This window comes from Pholcus phalangioides, unplaced genomic scaffold, assembly GCF_987345545.1.
Source record: "Pholcus phalangioides strain wild (caught in Gottingen) unplaced genomic scaffold, Ppha-v1.0 ptg000042l_1, whole genome shotgun sequence".
NCBI classification, from domain to species: Eukaryota; Metazoa; Arthropoda; class Arachnida; order Araneae; family Pholcidae; genus Pholcus; species Pholcus phalangioides.
The window spans coordinates 24,239,028-24,259,942 of record NW_028301628.1 but is presented as its reverse complement, the minus strand read 5'-3'; the positions used below and the strand labels follow the sequence as shown (position 1 = coordinate 24,259,942).

Below are 20,915 nucleotides of genomic sequence, written 5' to 3'. Positions count from 1 at the left end.
TTGAAATGAATATTTCATAAATATATTTTTGATAATTTTTATTTTATGAATATATATTTTACAAATATATATTATTTTAATTTTTAAATTTTATTCACCGGTCATAAAAATTAGCTGCTTAATGAAAGCAAAATCGTCCGGATAAAAATTATTTTAATGAAAAGCGGCGGGCACTCTGTGTGTGTATCGGAATCTTTTCAATTTTTTTTTGTTTGCTCGCCTACCCTTGGCGCGAATACAACCCCGACGGTCGCCAAGCCTCAAAGCACGTGTATTGCGGTCTCGCTTGTTTCTCACAGTTAGTTGCCAGAGAATATAAAGATACGGAGGAGAAAATACCCGGAGCGCTCCTTTGATGCTATTGTGTTCATAACCGCTGTCCGTGCAAGACGTCGTCGCTTTTGTTGATACGGGTTGTTGCTGAATCTTTCAAAATATCCTTGAATTGACCATCATGACGTTCGCTTTCCGGCACGCAATGTTCAATACTTACGAGATAATACTTCCAATTAACAATTGATTCGTAGTCGTTTCCAGACAATTATCATTAAAGTGGAAGGAATCATCAAGAAGAGAAAAATGTGAATTTTCAATACGTTCCCGAATGAACTTCTTGTTTTGAATTTGATTTTGTTTTTAATTTGTTGTTTTCGTTATTTTTTTTAATGTGTTCCATTGTGGGGATTGATTGGGCCAGAATTACCTAAAGAAGACAGAATCTCTCTGTCGGCACAAGGATAAAGTGAATCCACGGTACTTACACAGTACGTACTTCTTGAAAAATACAAAATGGTTAGGAAGTGCATCTTGTTTTTGTTTTTAGTGGTGTTGGGGATTCAAGTACGTGCCGGAGAAGATGGTGAGTAGAAATTATTATGATTGTTTGATTTGCCGATTGTTCAGAGCATTCAAACTATTTACCATCTATCTAAAATGTTTATTTCATTTTTTTTAGGGAGTGTATCTATTGTCTATTTTATTTGTTATGGGAGTTGAGGTTTCTGAAAATTTGGACAGAGACGAAAATTATTATTATCCGAACCTCTTTGGGTTTTCACTTTTACCTAATTTCATCGGAAAATAGCAGTGGTTTTCAAACTTTTGTCACTCGCGGTTCCCTTACCTATTCATGGTTTATCTGTTGGCCTCTAGATTAGTTTAGTAGATAGTGTGCATTCTTAACAGAACCACTTCAAAGCGTAAATAGGCACACACACACCAATACTTCCAGCTCGTCGCGACACTCACGACTAGGGCCGCGTTTTGGTTTGATTTGGCCCTAGGGCATTAACGGAAATGGGACCCGTTACATGCCCAACTCCAATTGACCAAGGGGTAAAAGTCACAAATTTGTTACGTGAGGTATATAAAAAAAATTCTAAGCTTCCTACTTTTTAAAGCATTAAAATTTTATCATTGGAAAATTTTTCCAAAAAATAAGTTTGAGAATTTTGAGGCCGTCTGCAGACCTCGGCCCCCCCCCCCCCCAGGCTTCAGCCCGTCTGGCCTATTGGGGAATAACACTGCTCCTGACAGAGGTTGGCGACGCACACTTTGAGAAACACTGGTATTAAGTATAATGGTGATGCAATGGCAGATACGGACAGTGGCTCTTGCAGACAACGTTCCCTCTTGCTGTGTCTTTGACACAGTGCCTCTCTACAAAATGCCCGATCCAAAATAGTGGCTTATAATTAGACAGCTGCGATCAAGTGGATTATCAGTGAAAAGTCCAATATCTCAGTTTTGTATCTTCATTTGGAAATTTTTCAATTCAGAGGTACCAATTCACTATTTATTGGTTTGACAATATTTATCAAGCACGAATTACATGTCATGTCACAGTATCAAAAAATGTGAATAGATTCTCAGTGACATATCCCCGTGTACGAACTTATAGTCGAATTTATCGTTAGATTTGCGTTCAGCAGGGCCGGGCTTGTGTCAGACTAGAAAAAATCGTGTCAGTTAACAATGAAGATAGTTTAGAGACGTTAGATCAGTGTTTCTCAACCACCGGGCAGCGGCCTGGTACCGAGGAGCCTTGTCATTAGTCGAACCGAGCCGTGAGTGATTCATTTCTCATCAGTAGTGTGTATGATCGGGCCATCCACTTACAAAAAAGGAATCGCAGTGAAGGAATAAACACACACACACAGTGATGTGGGTGTGTGTGTTCCACACCCACATCACTGTGTCTTCCCAAGTTTGAGAACCACGGTGGTTGAGAAGAACTAACGTTGATATCGACGTTATGTATTTTGTTTCATACATTTACTACAAAATCATATGAGTGGAAAGTTATTGAAAATATTTTGGGGGGGGGGGGGGGGCTTCGAAATATTTGCGAGTCTCGAATCCAATATTTTTACAGGAATCGTGGAGATTCGCAAAATACCGCGGAGCTCGAGCCCAATGGATCAAATATAAGTTCACGATAATGGAAAATGAAAGTTAGGGGCCCATAAAATGTCCTGCTCTTGGCTTTTGTGACCCTGTATATACTTAAGTTTGCGATATAATTTTGCGATTGACATGTTCGATAAATTAATGGAATTCCAAGTTATGCAGTTAAAATGAAACATATTCAATACATTTTGAAATCAATTTGCAGCCAAAAGTATTTGGAAATTGGTGCGATTGCACCGTTCACAGTTTAGTTTTTCTAAATATGAATTTGAATCTAGGGATCCTTATGTGAAAAAAACCTAATTTTTATATATCGACCTTGTGATCATGGGAAACAAATTTGTGGGCCTTTTTTCGTTGAGAAATGCTTTTGCGTGTATTTTAAGAGCTCGTAACGTCTTCGTGGGACAAATATGGATTAAAAAAGCATTGATAAAATCAGTTCAGATATATTTAAATTTGTGTAGAGGTCTTTAACAATAATAATTAGTATTCGTAGTGTCTTATTTCGTGCCCATTTTAATGTGAAGAATTCTTTTCGAATTGCTTTCCGGGACAGTCGACATTTTCGAAAGGGCCGGCGTTATGTTGTTATGCTTTAGGCATTGACTTTATTTGAAGATTATAATAGGCATAGCAAGATCCATCTTACACAGTAAGATGCACATTGTAGCCACTCCAGAACTTGATAAAAGTGGCTTCCAACATGTCAGTAGGAACTCCAGTGCAAAAATGACCGCTGTCAATTCTACCGGAGATCATGTTGTACACAAACTCACACGTGACTCTCGGCAAGAACGAAAACCATATGCGTCGATCGATTCCATTCTCACATCTCTGTGAGAGAGAAGTCAAGAAGTCTACTACAATCAGGGGCACTGCACCTAAGATAATGTTATCGTTCACATTTTTTTTACGGCATAGCTCGCAGTACACTAAGTAGAGTGGTGTGTATAGTGTATATCTCAGAGGATAAAAAGTCGGAAAGCTTTGTTTGATGCTGGTAATTGAAGCTCTCAACATGGAACTTGTGTATACATCGGCTATCAGTCCTCGTATATACAGATAACTGCTATTAAAAAATGATAAAAGTAACGTGCACAGAATTCGAGTAAATTGTTCTTTTTTTAGTGTCGTGATAAGATTATGGACGTAAGAATGAAAATAGAATTATCTCGAGATTCGTATAGAAATTAGGGAGCAACATCATTTTTTCTTTTTTGATTCAAGGTTATGTTTCCCAATTTGGGATTCGTAGGTTTTAACGTGGGACCCCCCTCCCCCGTCAGATCTTTGGTAAAAGTAGATCTTACATATTTTATTATGTAAATTCGTACGCCTTCTCAAATATATAAACAGGGCGGAACTGGACGCGGTCGGGTTTAAAAGCAGAGGAGTTTGTGTGAAAATTGTGTGTTCTGTTGTCGTCATTGATTTAATAAATTTAGAGGGGACTATCCCTTATACTGTCTTTCAATTAATGACTCCCGTAATTAAGATGAACATGAACCATTCATATAAGGAAAACCTATTTTAATATCATTTGAGGGAACTTGAAACTTTTCAAGTAATACTATGGAGGAGGTTTGCATTTTCTGCTCTCTTCCTGCAAACTAGTGTTTCTCAAAGTTTGTGACGCGCCTCCCAGGAGTGTCCCCAAATTTCATCGAGGGCGTACGAATTTTTCGCTTGGACCCGAGGATACTGATGCGAGCCTAGATTATTCTCAATAGGAATAAGAATTTACCTGACTATTTGCGCAATTGTTGTTGCCATGTCACGAGTGTATAACCATTAGAGCAAGGGAGCCGCCGGTAAATATCTCTCTGAGATGGGAAGCGAGGTGTGTCCGGTCTTCAAAGGTAAATTGAGGGCTCGCATAAAGTGATGGAAGGGGTCCACGTTTATTTACTATTTGGGAAGGGAACAACGAGTATTTGGCCATTTGGACAAAGTGAACGTAAACAGAACCTTCATGAAAGACGTGGGGAATTACTACTGTGGCTACATGATTCGCGGGTAAACGCCTGTATAGGCAAGGGAGCCGCGAATATATGGCCATTTGGACCAGGAGGCACCAGGAAGCTGAGCAGCAGGGTGGAGGACGTTTGAAAAATTAACGATGTGGCTAGATGGCCCACGGATTTATGAATATTGGGGGAAAGGGAGCCGTCAATTATGACCATTTGGACAAAGAAGCCGGAGTTTACGGGGGATGTGTAAGATATTAGCACTTTCTTTCTTTCACACCGAGCACAACCCAGGTCTATCACCATCTCTGTGGGTGATTTACTACCTAGTGAGTTGTGCCGGAAGCGTAACTGTGTGTGTACCTAACAGTCCGTCACTATGACCACTCGACCACCATAGCGGCAAGATATTACCGCTGTGTGATATTAGCACTGTGACTAATGATAGATGTGCATTTATGGTTTTGTGCGGCCCTTTTCCTATTCTACTCTAATTTTTTTGACTATTCTTTCCTCGAATACGCCAACCTGTGCTATAATCCTTTTAGCCTCCCCCGCCCCACGCATGCAAACTGTTCACTCACATGCATGAACACTGCTTTGGTCACTCACATGCTTGCACACGTCCCAGGTCAATTACTGATCTGAACCCTCACTCTGTAGGTTATTCTTTTGGTCACTCACTGACCTAGCTCCTTGCTGTCTGAGTAGAGGAGGAATTATTGAGGGTTATACAAATTTCGCCACCCTTCTCCCATTCTAATTTTCTTGGCCATGCATTCTTCAAATATACTGCCCCTGAGCTTACCGCAATGAACAATAGCCCGCTAAACCCTCCTGTAAATACGCCACTGGGTCATGGTCCATACATGTATGACTATTGGGGCAATGGATCCGCGAACATGTGACCAGGGCCGTCTCAAGACCATCATGGGCCCGCCTAGTGATTTTTGCGAGGCTCTACCAATTAAATTCTCGAAAATTTCAACTAGATCTAATTTTGTGAGGCCCCTTCTTCGCTGGAGGTCCCCGGGCCGTGCCCGGGTAGGCCCATGCGTTAAGACGGCACTGCATGTGACTATTAGGGCAAAGAAACCGAGAAAATGTATGAACATTTGAACAAAAAAACCTGATGTGAATGAGCACCAGGGTGAAGGACGTTTGCAAAACTAGCACTGTGGCTAAATAACTCGAGGATTTATGACTATTAGGGCAATGGAGCCACGGACAAAGTTGGACAAATAACCACGGCAAGGGAGCCGAAAGTAAATTAGGTTTGGGTTAATATAACCGCGAATATATACATGGCCACCGTCTATAATCCAAGTGGAGAGCTAACGGTAAGCGAGTTCCTGGGTTAAGGACGCATTGGTGAATTAGTGCTAGGATAAAGCACCCGCGCGGGTTGTGACTATTAGGGCAAGGGATACGGTAAACGAGAGCTAAGTGATAGAATCGGCGATTGAACAAAGGCTAGAGTGAGGGAACCACGGGTAAATAATTTGTCACGTGAGAGAGCCATTATGAATAATAGTCTGTAGGCAAGAGAGCCGCGGATGGCAGAAGTTTGAAAAGTCACTACCGTAAACCAGCGTTTCCATCGGAATTCCACGTCAGGAAAAAACTAAATATCAACGAATCAAGTCCGAGTCCTCGACTATCGCAATTCTTTGATTTGTTACGCATTCGTTCATTAATCGCAATGAGGAGCCAAAAAACAATATAAACCTGATGTTTCGAAATTTCCGTTATCCTTATCAGTTGTTCTCACGGAGCGGATAACCCCCGGATTCTAATTAAGATTGATCACTTCAGCCTTTTCGTACGCCCGAATACGAAGCTCGTAATTATTTATCCTCGGAGACAAGACACTGAAAAGGGCCACGAAAGATTCATGTTCGAGAGTACGGAGAGGATAGAAATTCTCTCTCTCTCGTCTCTAGAAAATTCAATTTCAAATTGAATGATTGTCAGCTTTCGAAAACAGCTTCAACATTCGGTTGTCATTGGGAATTAATTCCGTTTCCCTCCGGTATTCGTTTGCGAATTAGTAATAAGTCGGAAATTATGGCGAGAAATCCCGAAGAATATGGCTTCTTTTCTGGAATCTCAGGAATTCGAAAAGATGTTACTCCCCGTTTTTCTTCGAAGTGCGAATCGAACGAAACTCATCCCGATTCGGTGGCATTACAGGGATAGCCCCTGAGTATAACATCCGAAATCTAATCATTTTTATGTAGGGAACTCTTAATAGGCTCCGAGCAATCGGGTTCTTGGCTTGTTTTTTCTCCCCTCCACCGGTGTTTAGTTAGAACTGACCTTCGATGTGTGTATTCTTGATTATATTCTGTATTGGACCAGCTGCCCCCAACTAAGGTCCTAAGAGCTCTGGAGATCTTCCATGTTAGTCTGGTTTCTTCGTAAGTATTCCGTTACGGTTATTTCATACCCCTCAATGTCTAATTAGACTTGGACGGTGCCGGGTTTCGAAGTAAAGTATTAGGTTAGTTAAGTGGTTCTCCATTTTTTTTTTAGCCTGTGACACCATCTTAACTGCCTCCCCCCCCACCCCCACCCTCATGCAGGAGCGAGATACTTTCTACTTATTGAATCAAATTTAGTCAAAACTGCACAAAAATTTTAAAAATCCATTTATCTTGTAATTTTTTGCCAGACACGGATCCAAAAGGGAGGGGAGGGAAGGTGATCATCGATCATCCCTCCCAGAGCCGCGAATCATAAAGAGAGAAATAGGTCTGTGTGAAGTACAGAACGATCCAACGAACCTACAAAACAAATCGTCCTTCTCGACTCATCGCTATGGGTGAATACCTACCCCGGGCTAGAGTTCAGTAATTATTAAGGGGGATTCCATGCATGCCCCCCTCTCACCATCATGGGTCCCCGGCAAAGTGATGTTCTACGGCCCTATACTTAGCCGGAAGTAGCACCTTACATATTTACACTCGAAAATCATAGTACCAGCTCTTATCATGTATACTCCCTATGGACATGGGGACCAGAAGTGATGTGCACTGGGGAGGGGGAGGGCATAGGTAAAGATGCCCCGGCTTCATGAAAAGCTTTGCTGGATTCTGAAAGTAGTAATATATTTTTTTTCAACATATTTGATTTATAAAGCTTCATTTCTTCACATCTTTCTGAAGGAGACCACAGAAAGATGTGAAGAAATGAAGCTTTATAAATTCTTTTCTTTTTCACATCTTTCTGTGGTCTCCTTCAGCCAACAAGAGAGGTAACACGGTTACCTATTAAAAAGTATAATTTACGGCCAAGAAGACATGCATCGGTTGTTTCACCGACATCTAATAATCGATACAATTTACGCCCAAGAAGACAAGTGTCAACTGTTTCATCCTTTTTCCGGCGGGTGTGAATGAAATGGAGATGCTGGACATATGGACGTCAATTTATATCTTATTACAGCTTGATTGCCGAGATTGTTATATTCTAGATTGGATAAAATCACTTCCAGATTCTATCACATACAAGACTACAGGACTATCACGATTACGGACTGATTATCTGTGGATGATGCTATATGATCACAATTTCTACGATTATTTATTCCAGGTTATTTATTGTATATATGTACATCATTGTTATTTTCACATAAATTAACAAATTTCCGGATACACCCATCCCCCGGGAAAGCTTCGATATCTCTCTGAGATGGGAAGCGGGGTGTGTCCGGTCCTTCAATGTTCAATGTGGTCTCCTTCACCACTTGTCATGCCCCCTCTTTCTTCAGATTTTCACCGGTGGCCGCCTCAGAGTGTCCCAGGACCACAAGGGGGGGGGGGGGACATGAGGCCAGAGGTTGAGAACCACTGAGCTAGAGAATTATATTACATTTTTGTATTCCGTTTTGGACTTGGTTTATATAACTGATTGAAATATTTTTTCATCAAAGTGTTATTTTCCCTCCAAATCAATCGGGGCCCCACGAGATTTTTTTTTTGAAAATGTGGGTGGTAGGTAACAGTACGTGCAGGTAATAGTATATGGAGTGAGAGGATTTTTTCGTACTTTGAACGACCCCATACAGCAAATACGAACTCGGAACTCATTACCTGTCCATCATGCTATGAGCCATGTGCAGTAACGGGTGATCCCATGTGTTAAGATTTTGCTGAAGTCAGTATAGAATGTGACATTACTGGTCCAAGGTGTTCCGTGGACCCTTTGTTCTAATAAGATGGAATCCATGTGCCCCACCCCCTCTTTTTCCCTTGCTAGTTAAATGAACTTTACGGACCCCCTTTATAAAATAACGTTGAGTAGGCAATGCAAAAACGAGTTAATTGTTTTCCCATCTAAGCTCAGAGAACCCCTCCCTTCCAAAATCTCTCCAAGGCTCACCAAGTATTCCTAGACCCCTAGTTAAGAACCCTTAACTTAGACGACATGACTGGCTCTCAACCACCAAGTCAAGAATCAAATTTGGATTACATACGGAATACGTTTTTTTTCTCGTCGAGCTGCAAACTCAAAAAATGAATAGGATAAATGATCATAAAAATGAGTCGAGATATTTGACGTGTTTGCTTCCCTCTATCTCAAGTGTTCTGAACCTTCTACGTTTGACGGATCCCTTTCACCAATAAAATGGAAGCAGTGACCAGTTTTCAGCATAGTGACATTTAGTACGTGCTATAAAAATAATGAGTTAATTGTTTGTGAGTCATCAAAGCTCAGGGAGCTCTTGCAGACTTCCTAAGGATACGTGGTTAAGAACCTCTGCTCTATATCTGCAACCGGTAAAGCTACAACAAGGACCAAATTTCCAGTATTCTTCCTGCTAAGGAATAATTTTCTAGGAAAGAACTATTTAGTTCTGACAGCAATGCAGTAAAGCATGACATGATGATCAATTCGAGCAGGGCTAGGCAAATCTCAGGCAGCAGGTCACCGTGGCGACTAAAAATTGGTATTGGTGCCTAAAATATTCTTTGTTTAGTAACTAAATTTCTATCTGAAATCACCACAAAATATTTCTATATGTATTATATGTTTTTTGAATGTATGTTAGAATATCTGCGAACAAGAAAGAGTTTCACTATGCCCTGAAAAGGTCAAAAGAGTCATTATTTTGGTCCTTTTTTCTCGCACAAAATAATTTTTGGCACCTAAAATTTTTTACGGCACCTAGATTCTATTGCGATTTGTCCAGCTCTGATTTAGAGCAGTAGTTGGCAAATATTGGTGGTAGAGGTGGGGGAGGGGAGAGTTAGTATTTGGTAAGAGATTTTGCCAATTCCTTGTGTAAAAATGAATACTGGACGAGAACATCAAGACTCGAAATATTACAGACGTCTGTCAATATCAGATTGGAACATAAAAATTATTCTGTAAACACATTCACATTTTCGGTCAGTCAAGGAAGATTCTCTCACCTCTTAAGTCACTGAAGTATTTCAACTCCAGACAACTTCCCATACAATCAGCCAGTCCTTGCAATCAGTGGCGTCAGTATGAGGAAAAGTGACCCGTGGGAAAGATCATAAGGTCAAAATATGTCTTAACCTTTTTCACTCCGTTACCCCTTCTTTACGGCAAACTTCCATAGACCCTTTTGAGATAATGGTCCGTTCCAGGTACACAACGAACCGGACATAAGACAGAAAAAGAAAACATAGGGTCATTTAGTCGGAACTTAATGAGGCAAGAGGAAACATTCCGGTGATAAGCGTAAAAAGGCCCGCCACTGTGACCACCAAATAGTCTCGTCCCATCTCTATCCCGAAAGCCCATCAGTAGCACAGGAATTACGTATAATATTTCTTTCTTTTTTGGCTTTCAGGGTTGGACTCTACCACTTATGTGTGGGGTCCCCACTTTTACCTAGAATCTAAAACACGAAAAGAAAAAGAAAAACCCCGCTAAATAGCTTTGTTGTTTTTTTTTGTTCTAAGGATGCATTCACAAGCTCCGGCTAAATTGTTGTAGCATCTCGTTTTATACAAAATATGTCTGGCCTTTTCTTAGTTCTTATCCTGGACTGTATGTACTTTCTGTGGAGTTTGTCCTAGAGTGTTAGAATATAGTATGAGTTCCACATTAGAAAGGAAGAAAAGGGCTAGATTGTATGATCTGTCGGTTGTAGGAACATCGTATATACGAGTATGCAATGCTTTTCATAGGGGGCCGTTCAAGTATTACGTCATCATCGATGGGAGGGGGGGGGGGGTTCCGATTTGCTGACTTTTGATGACAAGGGGGAAGGGGGGGGTTTGGATAATGCTTACGTCATCAATCACCCCTTATGAAAATATGAGTTAGGATTCAGATGGGCAGAGCTGATGACGAAATTTTGCTGACAAAGGGAGGGACGGGGGTCAGCGTTTTGCTGACTTTTGCTGACGGGGGGGGGGGGGGTCAAAAATGTCTAAAAATTTTCTTACGTAATACTTGAACTGCTCCTAGGGTTATATTTACTGCCTATTTTTTTCGAAGTGAACCTTGGTTATTGTTTTAAGGCTGTAGTTCTCAAACTTTTGTCTTCCGCGACCCTCTTGCCATAGTGGACAGGTATTTGCGGCTCCCCAGAATGGTCTAACAAAGAACCACTTCATGGAGTTGAATAGACGGGCATCAATATATATAAGGACAGCTCACTGCTGTGGCAGCGCATAATAATAATGGCAGCGCATACTTTCTCAACCACATTTGTCTTAAGGTAAAGACTATCCATTCCGCTTCATGATAATGCTGAATCTGTTTGTGTTGTATAAATCTTAGACACGTGTAGGGGACTCCATAACACTCAACACTATGACTTGTGGTATATATGCGGCAGTGGTTCTCAACCAGGAGATACATGCCCTCCCCCGTGCCCCTAGGATAACCTGATGGGCGAAAGTCAAATGGAACCATGATAAGTAGTTAACAGGGCCACAGAAAGCGGTGCAAAACAAATTGTATGGGGGAAAACATAAAACTTTGCACCTTTTCATACCACAATGAATCACTGTAGATGCCAACGAGCCTGTTCTGAAGATAAAATGGTGTTGAATTCCTACTTAGATTGGGTTATATATGTAGAAAGATTATTCCGATTTTTTATTTCAAAATTTTCTATATTGCTATATAAAAATTGATAAGAAATTGAAAATCCATGAAACGTACAATTCGATTGGGACCCGTGATTGAAACCCAAATGATTGAAGTGGCTCACGATAGATCACTGAAGTGGCCCATGACACATTTCTAGATCATTTCAGCCACAGTTTCTCAAACTTTTTGTTCCATCGCCCTCTACTCAATTTTTTTCCTCTCATCATCCCCCTCCACCAACTCAAATCAATCCGTATAGCCCTATACCGAACACGTGGCTTCTACCTCCTCCCTAGACAATGCCATCACCAACAGAGGCGATTTGCCTTCTTTGGGAAACACTAATTTTAGCTCTCCGCGGCATACTTCCAGATCACAAAGTGGCCCACGAAACAATTCCAGATCACAAAATAGCCCGAGGCAGATTTTCAAATCGCTTGAATGACATGCGGCACATTTGCAGATCACTTAAATGTCCCGCGGCACACTTTCGGGTCACTCAAGTGGCCCACGTTCCCACACGTTCCTAGACCAATGAAGTTTCTCATACCCTGCAAAAGGTTGCACACCCTTGTGCTATATATGAGGGTTCTTAACATTCGTGTTCCACGTACCCTTTCACAAAATAATATTGAGTATAATGTAGAAAAACACAAATGAGTTTATTATTTTTCATCCAAGCTCATAGACTACCCTAAAATCTCTCCAAGGACCCTGGTTGAGAACCACAGTTCTAAATTGTCGACATTGGCCCTCTGGATCAAATCATGTCCAAATCTTATCAAAATGAAGTGGAATATTAGGCAATGATTCTCTGATACATGATGGAACACTGATGACTTCAGTCGCTTACTACTTATTTTTACGATTTCCTAAATCTTTCATAGATTTGAAGATCCTTAATTCCGTTCCCGAAGGCCCCAACCGGAGGCCCCATTATGATTCATATTCGATTCACATGAAGCTTTCACTTCATGCATAGTAAAAGTCAATCATTCGAACCGATTTTTTTCCGGTACAATAAATCCCTCAACCAAAGTATTTTCTATCTAAAATGTTTCAAGTTTCTTACTACCTATAAGGGGCCCTGAGGATATGAAAAAAATAAAAAGAATCTACCAAAGATGACAAGGGGGCTCCCTTCATTCTAACCCAAAAGGAGACTATAGTAAAGTGAAAAAGGAATAGAGTCGGGAGGGAGATAATGAGGGCTTACTGAGCCCTATCCAACCTTCCCGCAGGTTCAGAAGAGGGTGAATATATGAGGGCCATCCTCTGTAGGGGCATGACCCGTCAAAAATGGGGACGAGCGGTCCGCATAAAAAGAAGGTACACAAGGGGAAAAAAAAACGCATATAGGGAAGATGAGCCCCCATAAAACAGGTGAGGTTACTCTCAAGAATAGTGACATGCTATAAGAGGGGCAACGCGGCTGTTATATGAGAGTTCTGATAACCGGCTTTTGATGCTCACGAAACCATACGCTATAGCAGACCAAGGGGTACATAAACTTTTTTTTTCCCATTCAAAATACTAAAGAAAACTCTCAGATAAAAGAGAGCAACCACATCGTATAATAGGGCCCACTTACAACGATTTGTGGAGTGTATACGTTATGGAAAATCCCCCATTGCGGAAAGCTGTTGTGTTGTATTTTGTACCACATGTGGGTTTGTGTGTACAATATGATATGAATCGTGGGAGATTGACCATGAAAACCGATTTTCAATACAGGAAGTTCACTATAAACGGGTGATCGAACTCGACTTTTGTACTGTCTATAGAGTCATCTACTTTTAGTAACGCTAGACTTTCCAGCTACTCTGTACACGTTGTGTGTAGTTCTGTATTATAGAAGCATTATTTTTTATTGCAGTCATAGGCGTGGGTCGATGAATCGATTCGAATTTTGTAACTAATTCGTATTTTTTAGATTACGATTTTTTTTAAGGATTTAAATTTATTAAATAAAACAAATAATGATATAAATGATATAAATTTGATGATAATGATATAAACGACTAAAGATATGAATTTTATCAATAAAAATGTTGACATTATATTTGCGGAAAACATAATACTTCATTAAATCTTTAATTCTTGAATTAACCATTTTTGACCACGTTTCTTCAATGGACGACCAAATTGAAAATTTTTTTATATAATAGCGTACGTTACGTAAATAACATATTTCAGAAGTTTAAGAAAAACGGATTATTAAGTCAACATGTTTTAATGGACGTAAGGTAAATTTCCAAAATTAATTAATTTAAATAATTAGTAATTATGATTTTGAAAAATCTCATGTATCACGTAACAAAAGAAATTGACGAAATTTTTTTCTATTTAAAAAAGAAAATTGTGTTCATGGTCATAACAATCATCAATCAATTCAGAATTTCTAAAAATTTCATTTTTGAAAAGATTAAATATGAAATTAAAATTTTTTATAAACAAATTTTTAAAAATACTGTAGCACTCCCATTAGATCTTTTCTAAAAATGTTAATTTCATGCATAAATTTTGCATATGAAAATTAATTGAAAAAAAACTTCAAACAAAGCGCTATCGTTGCGCAAACGCAACGTCAGTTGAGAATGGGTTAAAATTATTTTATTATTAAAATTTTTAATGGACAATATTAGGAAAATATATCTAAAAATAATTTAAGAAGCGAAATAATTTGCAACAATTTTGAACACTCGAAAGTAGTTAAAGAAAAATATTTAGTGAAAAATACTTAAAAAAAATACTTTTTCTAAAATGCTACTTCTTGAAGAGGAGAATTGTTGCCCGAAATAAAATTTTCATAAAACTTATCTTGATAAAATTCATTATTGTGAAAACATACAGAAAAATTGAAATTATCAAAAAAATTTTAGTATTATGTTGACTGTCATGTTTTTTCACAATATTTCTTTATTTTTAAAATAAAAATAAAAGTAATTCCCCCAATGTCCCATCGACTATTTCCAGCTGTCAGGTTTCCTGTTTTTTTCTGGTCAGGTTGACAGTTTTCAGTGAACTCTGAGGTGACCTGTCTTTCCCCTTATATTACTCTTTTTTTTACCATCTTTCTTTACTTGTCAGGTTTCCATCTTTCAGAAAAGCACAGCCAACATATCTCGTAGTTCCATCTTTCGGTAGTTACCATGTTATCATGGATTTTTTTTCTTGGGTCCTACCAGTCACAGAGGGTCAAAGGGTCAAGGATAGACCTGTCAAAAGCGAATACAGCTCACGATAGATATTCTTCTCGGACCACAGTCTGCCAGAAATTGTCTAAATGTGTGTTTTTAAATCCTTTTTTGTGTTTGAGATTTTGTAAGAGATTTCAAAATTTTCAATCTTCATTATAATCACCTCAGGGTTGTCTAACCTTTTTAGCTTTCTGGGCTATATTGCAAGAATGAAAAATGGTTTGTGCCGTATTGGGAGAGGAATAGTTTTTTGAACTACATTGATGAGAGCATTTAAAAAAAAATTGTGAGACAATTGTGAAAAACAAGACGAGATTTCCCCCAATGCCATTTTGGTGGCAAAAAGGTAAAAACTCGTGAAATTTACCCGAAAGAAGTATTGAAATAGTAAATCATTTGCTCATGTTAGGACCGTTCCTGATGACAACCGTGTATTAAACAAATTGATTTAAAAAAATGAATGAAAAAGATTGATTTTTGTAAATGTTTTACATGTTCATTTCTCTTGTTATTGTGTTGAAAATTCATTCATCAAAACATTGACCTGTTTTCAAATGAAAATTTCGAAACAGTTTTTAAAAATTTTAAATGTTGAACCTATCATACTTCTACGAGAAAGAGTTCATATGGTAGATCCCTTCAAGTCTTTTCAAGTTAGGAGCACCGTTTATGTCTAGTATTTCAGAAAGAGCACCCACATGTGGCAACTCTAACATATTCTTAAACCATTATATAAAAGTCCAGAATATCGTGAGATTTTGAATATAACTTGAGTGAGATGATTAAATTCCGATGAAGATCACAACCTTTCGAGTACAAAATCGGCCACTACTATAGAGGTTTGAGTGCTGGCGAGGAACGGGTTGGAGATACCTGCTGTAGTGCAAAAAAATCATATCATTTTTGTTTCAGAAATGTAGAGATTTAAAATAACCGAGTAAAACAATAATTACCGTAATTTCCGGTAAAAGAGCTACTTCCACAAAATGGCCGGATAAAGAATATGTTTGCGTAGGAACACCGCTGCATTTTCGTATAAGCTGCATATTTTCATACAAGAAATAATAAAAAATAAACACTAAATAAATGAATAAAACTAAATTTTCTGATTAAACGTTACACATTATCGTGAAGTAAAAAAATAATTTTTTCATCTGTATTAGAAAGAAATGCCTAAAAATTATACAGGTATAAAGTTGTTGTATTACTTGTTGTTGTTATATATTTTAAAAGTTGAAATTTAATAATAAAAAAACGGGTATAAGGAAACTAGAATTTTCATGTTTGCGAGAAATATGCGGAATTTTCTGTGACTTTGCTACTAACGTTTTTATGAGGAAACAAATAATGCTGCTTGTCAGCCGAATCTCGACTGTTTCATTAAAAAGTGTTATCAGCCTATCATACCAAGCTGTTTATTAAAGAAAACATCCACATTCTTTAAAATCAATCCGAAGTGGAGACTTCGGAACTAAATTAATTTAGTTCATTCATATTGCGTGAATTCACGAGATATATTCATAAGTTTGAATAATTAACTCATTAAAAAAATTTTCCTTTGTGTTGGGTTAAATTTTTTATCCTTCTGAAGAAAACCAACCCCCCCCCACTTATCTCCATTTATTTTTTATTTATACAATATTGTTGGCCCTTGGACAAGAGGCTGCGATTGAAAATGACAAAGATATTGTTTGATATTGGACAAGAAGCTAGTGATAGTGGGAGATTCAAATCAAATTCCATCTTTCCCATTTTAAATTTAATTCGTTTTATGCGACTATTTTGCTGAACTAATTAATCGCGTAGAGATAGGGACGCCTATATTAGAAACTATATATTCATGATTCCTGAATATTGGAGTTTTTTTATTTGATTATGCCATGCCGTCTGAAGAGCCACAATGAGTTTTTAATAAAGATTTTATTACGAAAAATTACGGCAGGATGCACAACCTGTGTGCCGTGAGAAGATTCAAATGTTTCTTTCCAAAGAAGAACAAAGTTGAATAACTAAAAAAATATTGGGATTCTGTACGAGTAATTTGATGTATATCATAATGATGAAAATGAAGAAAAATCTGAAAAAAAATGTTTTCTACAGAAAGAAGTGTCAAAAGTACCTGAATTGAAAAACGAGTCATACAGACTTTTAAATTAATAGGAGAGAAAGGGAATGGGTTAAAATATAAAATACAATATAAACTTTTGAACTACAGAGTTTTAAAGTGGATGAGGTCCTTATGAATTTTTTTTTTCAAAAGTACGATTTATTGCGTAAGATTTTGAAGAAAGCATTTTTATGGACCTATAGCCGAGATATACCAATATTTTCTTTGGACTGGGTGAGAAATTCTATTGTTTAAGAAAGTGATTCGTGACCTGTGCTCCGTGAAGTCACTTTGAGGCTTCGTGGGTTCCAGCAAAATGAAATATAGATACCAAATAAAAAGAAATATACCAAGAGGCTTCAACATAGCATTTTTTTCCTAAAAAAGGCTCCTTGAGTGAAAAAAATTGGGAATCGCTGGTTTGACGAGTGCAAGCGTTAAAAAATTGAAATGTTACAGAAAAGAAGAGGCCAAAAGTGGAAATAAATTGAGAGAAATGACAGGAGGAGAGAGAGAGAGAGAGGGGGGGGGGGGGAGATCGAGATCACAATTTAACCATAAAAACAATTAATATTAAATTTTTATTTCATTTGGTAAATAATTTTTTAAATTTGGGAATCGGTAAATGACACATTTTTAAATATTTTATGAAAAAAAAACCAATTATTCTCTCTCTCTGATGTTTACATTACATTTGTGTGAAACCAGGTTTCCAGACACACGAAACCAGCTTTCCATAATGAACAATATTAAAAATAAAAACCGATCACTCTTAGAATTAGCTTAGTCTTTGGAAGAAACTTAGAGAGTATTCTTGTCCAAACAAAGAAAATATTCTACAAATTTGCCAAGCTTAGATATTTAATTAAGGGTTGCTTGAATTTCAATTATTTTTCTTTAAATAAGTAATAAATTGTTTTGTGAAATAACCAATGATAATAATTAAATCACGATTAAAAATTGCTATTGACAATTAAATAATTAACAGTGTCATTTTTAAAATCTCAATTTAAGTGTGTCGCGTGGGATAAAAAGATTGAAAAACGTTGAATTACTTGGAATATCTCACATTTGAATATGCAAGTAAATCGTATCTATCCATTCCAAAATTATCATTTAATCCCAGGAATAATTCATTTAACAAACCATCAAGTATATCCTTGTTTAATGATTCAAATAGACCTTCTTTGAAGTCTCCGTATTAGTCTCACGGTATTTACGGATGATGGATGGCTCAGTCGAAAAAAAAAATGTAACTCTACCGAAAAAAAAAAATCAAGTACATGTTCATATATCAAACAAAGTTCACTTGATGTATATTCTCCAGGTTGCCAGAATTTTTTTCCCTCAACGTCAGCCTGTTTTCAAGCCAATATATGTGTTTTTTTTTACCTATCCAGGAACGATATTTCCGTCCACTGAAGTGTAACTTTCTTGATGGGCGTCAGATTCAGTTATGATATTTACTTCGGTCCTTTCGCTCAGAGTTTGTGGATGTGAGGTTGAGAGAAGACAGCAACCAGTCAACTGCTGGCAAATGCTATTTTTTTCTATGTATTTTTTTTTTTACTTTGGCTTCCTTCTTCGGGCTGTTGACTGTCTCTTGGGAGCAATGGGCTTTTTTGGAAGCTTCCTCATCCGAGATTCACGAGGTCTGAAATATTCTGTGACAGTTTCCACATACTTTACCATAGTTTGTATCCTCCTCTTGGGAGATGCATCCGGGAACTAACGTCATCTTCAGTGCCTCTCCAATATTTCATCCCTCATTTGAGTGTGCCGTTGATACTTTCTTTCGGGGACCTGATTTGACTCGGTACTTTTTCACAGGCATATATATTTCTCTCTTCCCTTTTCTTTTTTTTGAGGTTCAAATATTTGTTGAGGAAAAAGATAAGTTTTCCGGAAGTTTTTCCATCGATGTCGTGATTGGAAGAGTTTTCTATCAAAGTAACTCTTCTCTATTTCCAGAGCCTTCATACACCTTGTATTCTATTCTATGTAACGGGCAGGGTGGTGGAAAAGCAATATTTGGTTTTTTTTTTGTTTTATCAAATAAAAAAAAATTAAAGGAATGATTTAAATTCTAAAAAAATTCAAATTTTGTCTTAAGAATGATATTTAATACGGGATATACATATATGTACAGTAAATACGAGAATAAATATAGGGTGTGAAATTAAAATTCTTCAAATTTTCAAAATTTTTTAATTTTATTTTGGGAATTTATTTTATCCTTTTTTAAAACATTCCAGTTTTGAGACTAAATTCTGAGAATTTTATATTTTAAGAAATCTATCTTAAAACTTTATATTAAGAATTAATTTTATGAATTTTACTTTAGGACTTTATTTTATGAGTTTTTTTTTTTTATCTTAGAAACTTTGTTTTAAGAATTTTATTTTAAGGCAGTATTCTAAGAGCTGTTAAGAATCGAAGTTTAATTTCACGAATTTAATTTTAAGTATTTTATTCTAAGAATATCAGTTTAAAATTTTATTCTAAGAATTTCAGTTTAAGAATTGTATTCTAAGAATTTATTTTAAGAATTTTACTTTTATACTTTATTTTAAGACTCTATGTGGTTTTAGGAAAGAAGAACTGTGAAAGAATTAGGGTGCTAAATATTTAAGATTGAAATTAAATTTGTTTTAAATTTTAAGAGAAACTTCCATTGTATCAATTGATTTCTTTAGGACTATATGAATAAATTAGAGTGACATATTTTACATACAAATTTTCTAAAAATGTTAAAGTTTTGTGAATTTCAAACTTTATTATAAGAAAGACTTTTACTCTGTCACTTCTCTGTCTTTTGTATTAGTGGATGAATTAATGAAAGAAATAATTCATGCTTAAATTTTTTTTCTATTTTTCGATTCACTTTAAGAAACACTTTCTGTGTGACTAAATTGATGTTTTTTGTAACTGTGAAAGTAAGAAACAGTGCATATTTACATTCTAAACTCGAAGACTTCATTAACCACTCGTTCGAAAACAAAAATTCTGTCGTTTATGGGCAAATTACCAAATTATCGAAAATAACCATCGTTAAGCTATAAATTGAATTTTGTTCTAATATCTTCGAGTATTCCTACCATTTTTTTTATTACCCGAATACATTATGCACATTTTTCGATTAACGTCATCAATGTTCTTTGTTCTGAATTTATGAGTTTATTGCCGAACATTATTAGATGCTTCTCCGCCCAATTAATTGACCTCATTAATGACAAATAAGCATCATCGTCGATCCCACGAAATTCCGAACAGAGAAGAGTCGCTTCTTGAAACAACTTGAATTATTTCTTAAATTTGGATGGTATAGAAAGTAATTTAATTGACCAAAAAAAAAAAAAAGAAATACATTCGAGAAATTTTCCATCTGCATCGATCCCAAGAACATGTAGATAATGGATTTTTTATATACTTAATTCTTTTTTTTTTGTATTTCTTCTCCTCCTTTCCTTCATTAATCTACTCAACGGTGCACTGGATAATAATCATTCAAGAAATAATGAAATAACAATTACAGTAATTAGGTAATATCAGCGTGTGGGAATTAAAATCGAATTTTAATGCTGGGAATCCCCCCAAGAATGAAAAAAAAAAAGTAATGTATGCGAGAGTTTTCTTAATTACGAAGGCAATATCTCTGCTCGTTAACTAGTTTTAATCAGAGATACAATTAAAAAATATATATTTATTAAAGTTGCAGCCACAAGTCGTTTTGGCTCTTTTTCTAGTATTCATTTAGCCTAGATGCATTTTCTTAAGAGAAATCTTTTCTGATTATTTTCCATTTTACTGAAAATAATTTTTTTCTGAATAGCTTTGTGTCTCTCTCTGTTGACTTAAAATAGTGTATACAAATGTATCAGTCACGGGATTATTTTATGTGGTGAAATCCCATGATCAAATGCAACTTAAATTATTTTATTTTATAAAAATTTAAAGAAAATAATATTAAAAACATCATTTTATACAAAGATCCCTATATTAAAACTTTGAATGATTTTTTTTTTAATTTTTATTATGGGAGTGTAAGATGTTTTCGAATTTTTTTCGAGATTTCGGTTCGATTATTTAGTTATGAGGCTCACTGATTAAAATTTTTAAAATCTAGGAAAAACAAACTCATAAATTTTGAAT

General features: G+C 36.7%; 1 protein-coding gene across 4 annotated transcripts in view; it reads left to right on the top strand.

Annotated features, from left to right (window-relative positions):
- Nucleotides 1–295: 295 nt before the first annotated feature.
- Nucleotides 296–20,915, top strand: part of unc-5 (netrin receptor unc-5) — a 304,266-nt gene continuing 283,646 nt past the window's right edge. For 2 of the 4 annotated variants that reach the window (XM_089254776.1, XM_089254775.1), the window contains exon 1: nt 296–859. In XM_089254776.1, coding sequence (XP_089110902.1) covers nt 790–859 — 70 coding nt within the window. In that variant the 5' untranslated portion in view covers nt 296–789. The remainder of the gene's footprint in view (nt 860–20,915) is intronic. The other 2 variants (XM_089254778.1, XM_089254777.1) reach the window with 2 other exon arrangements.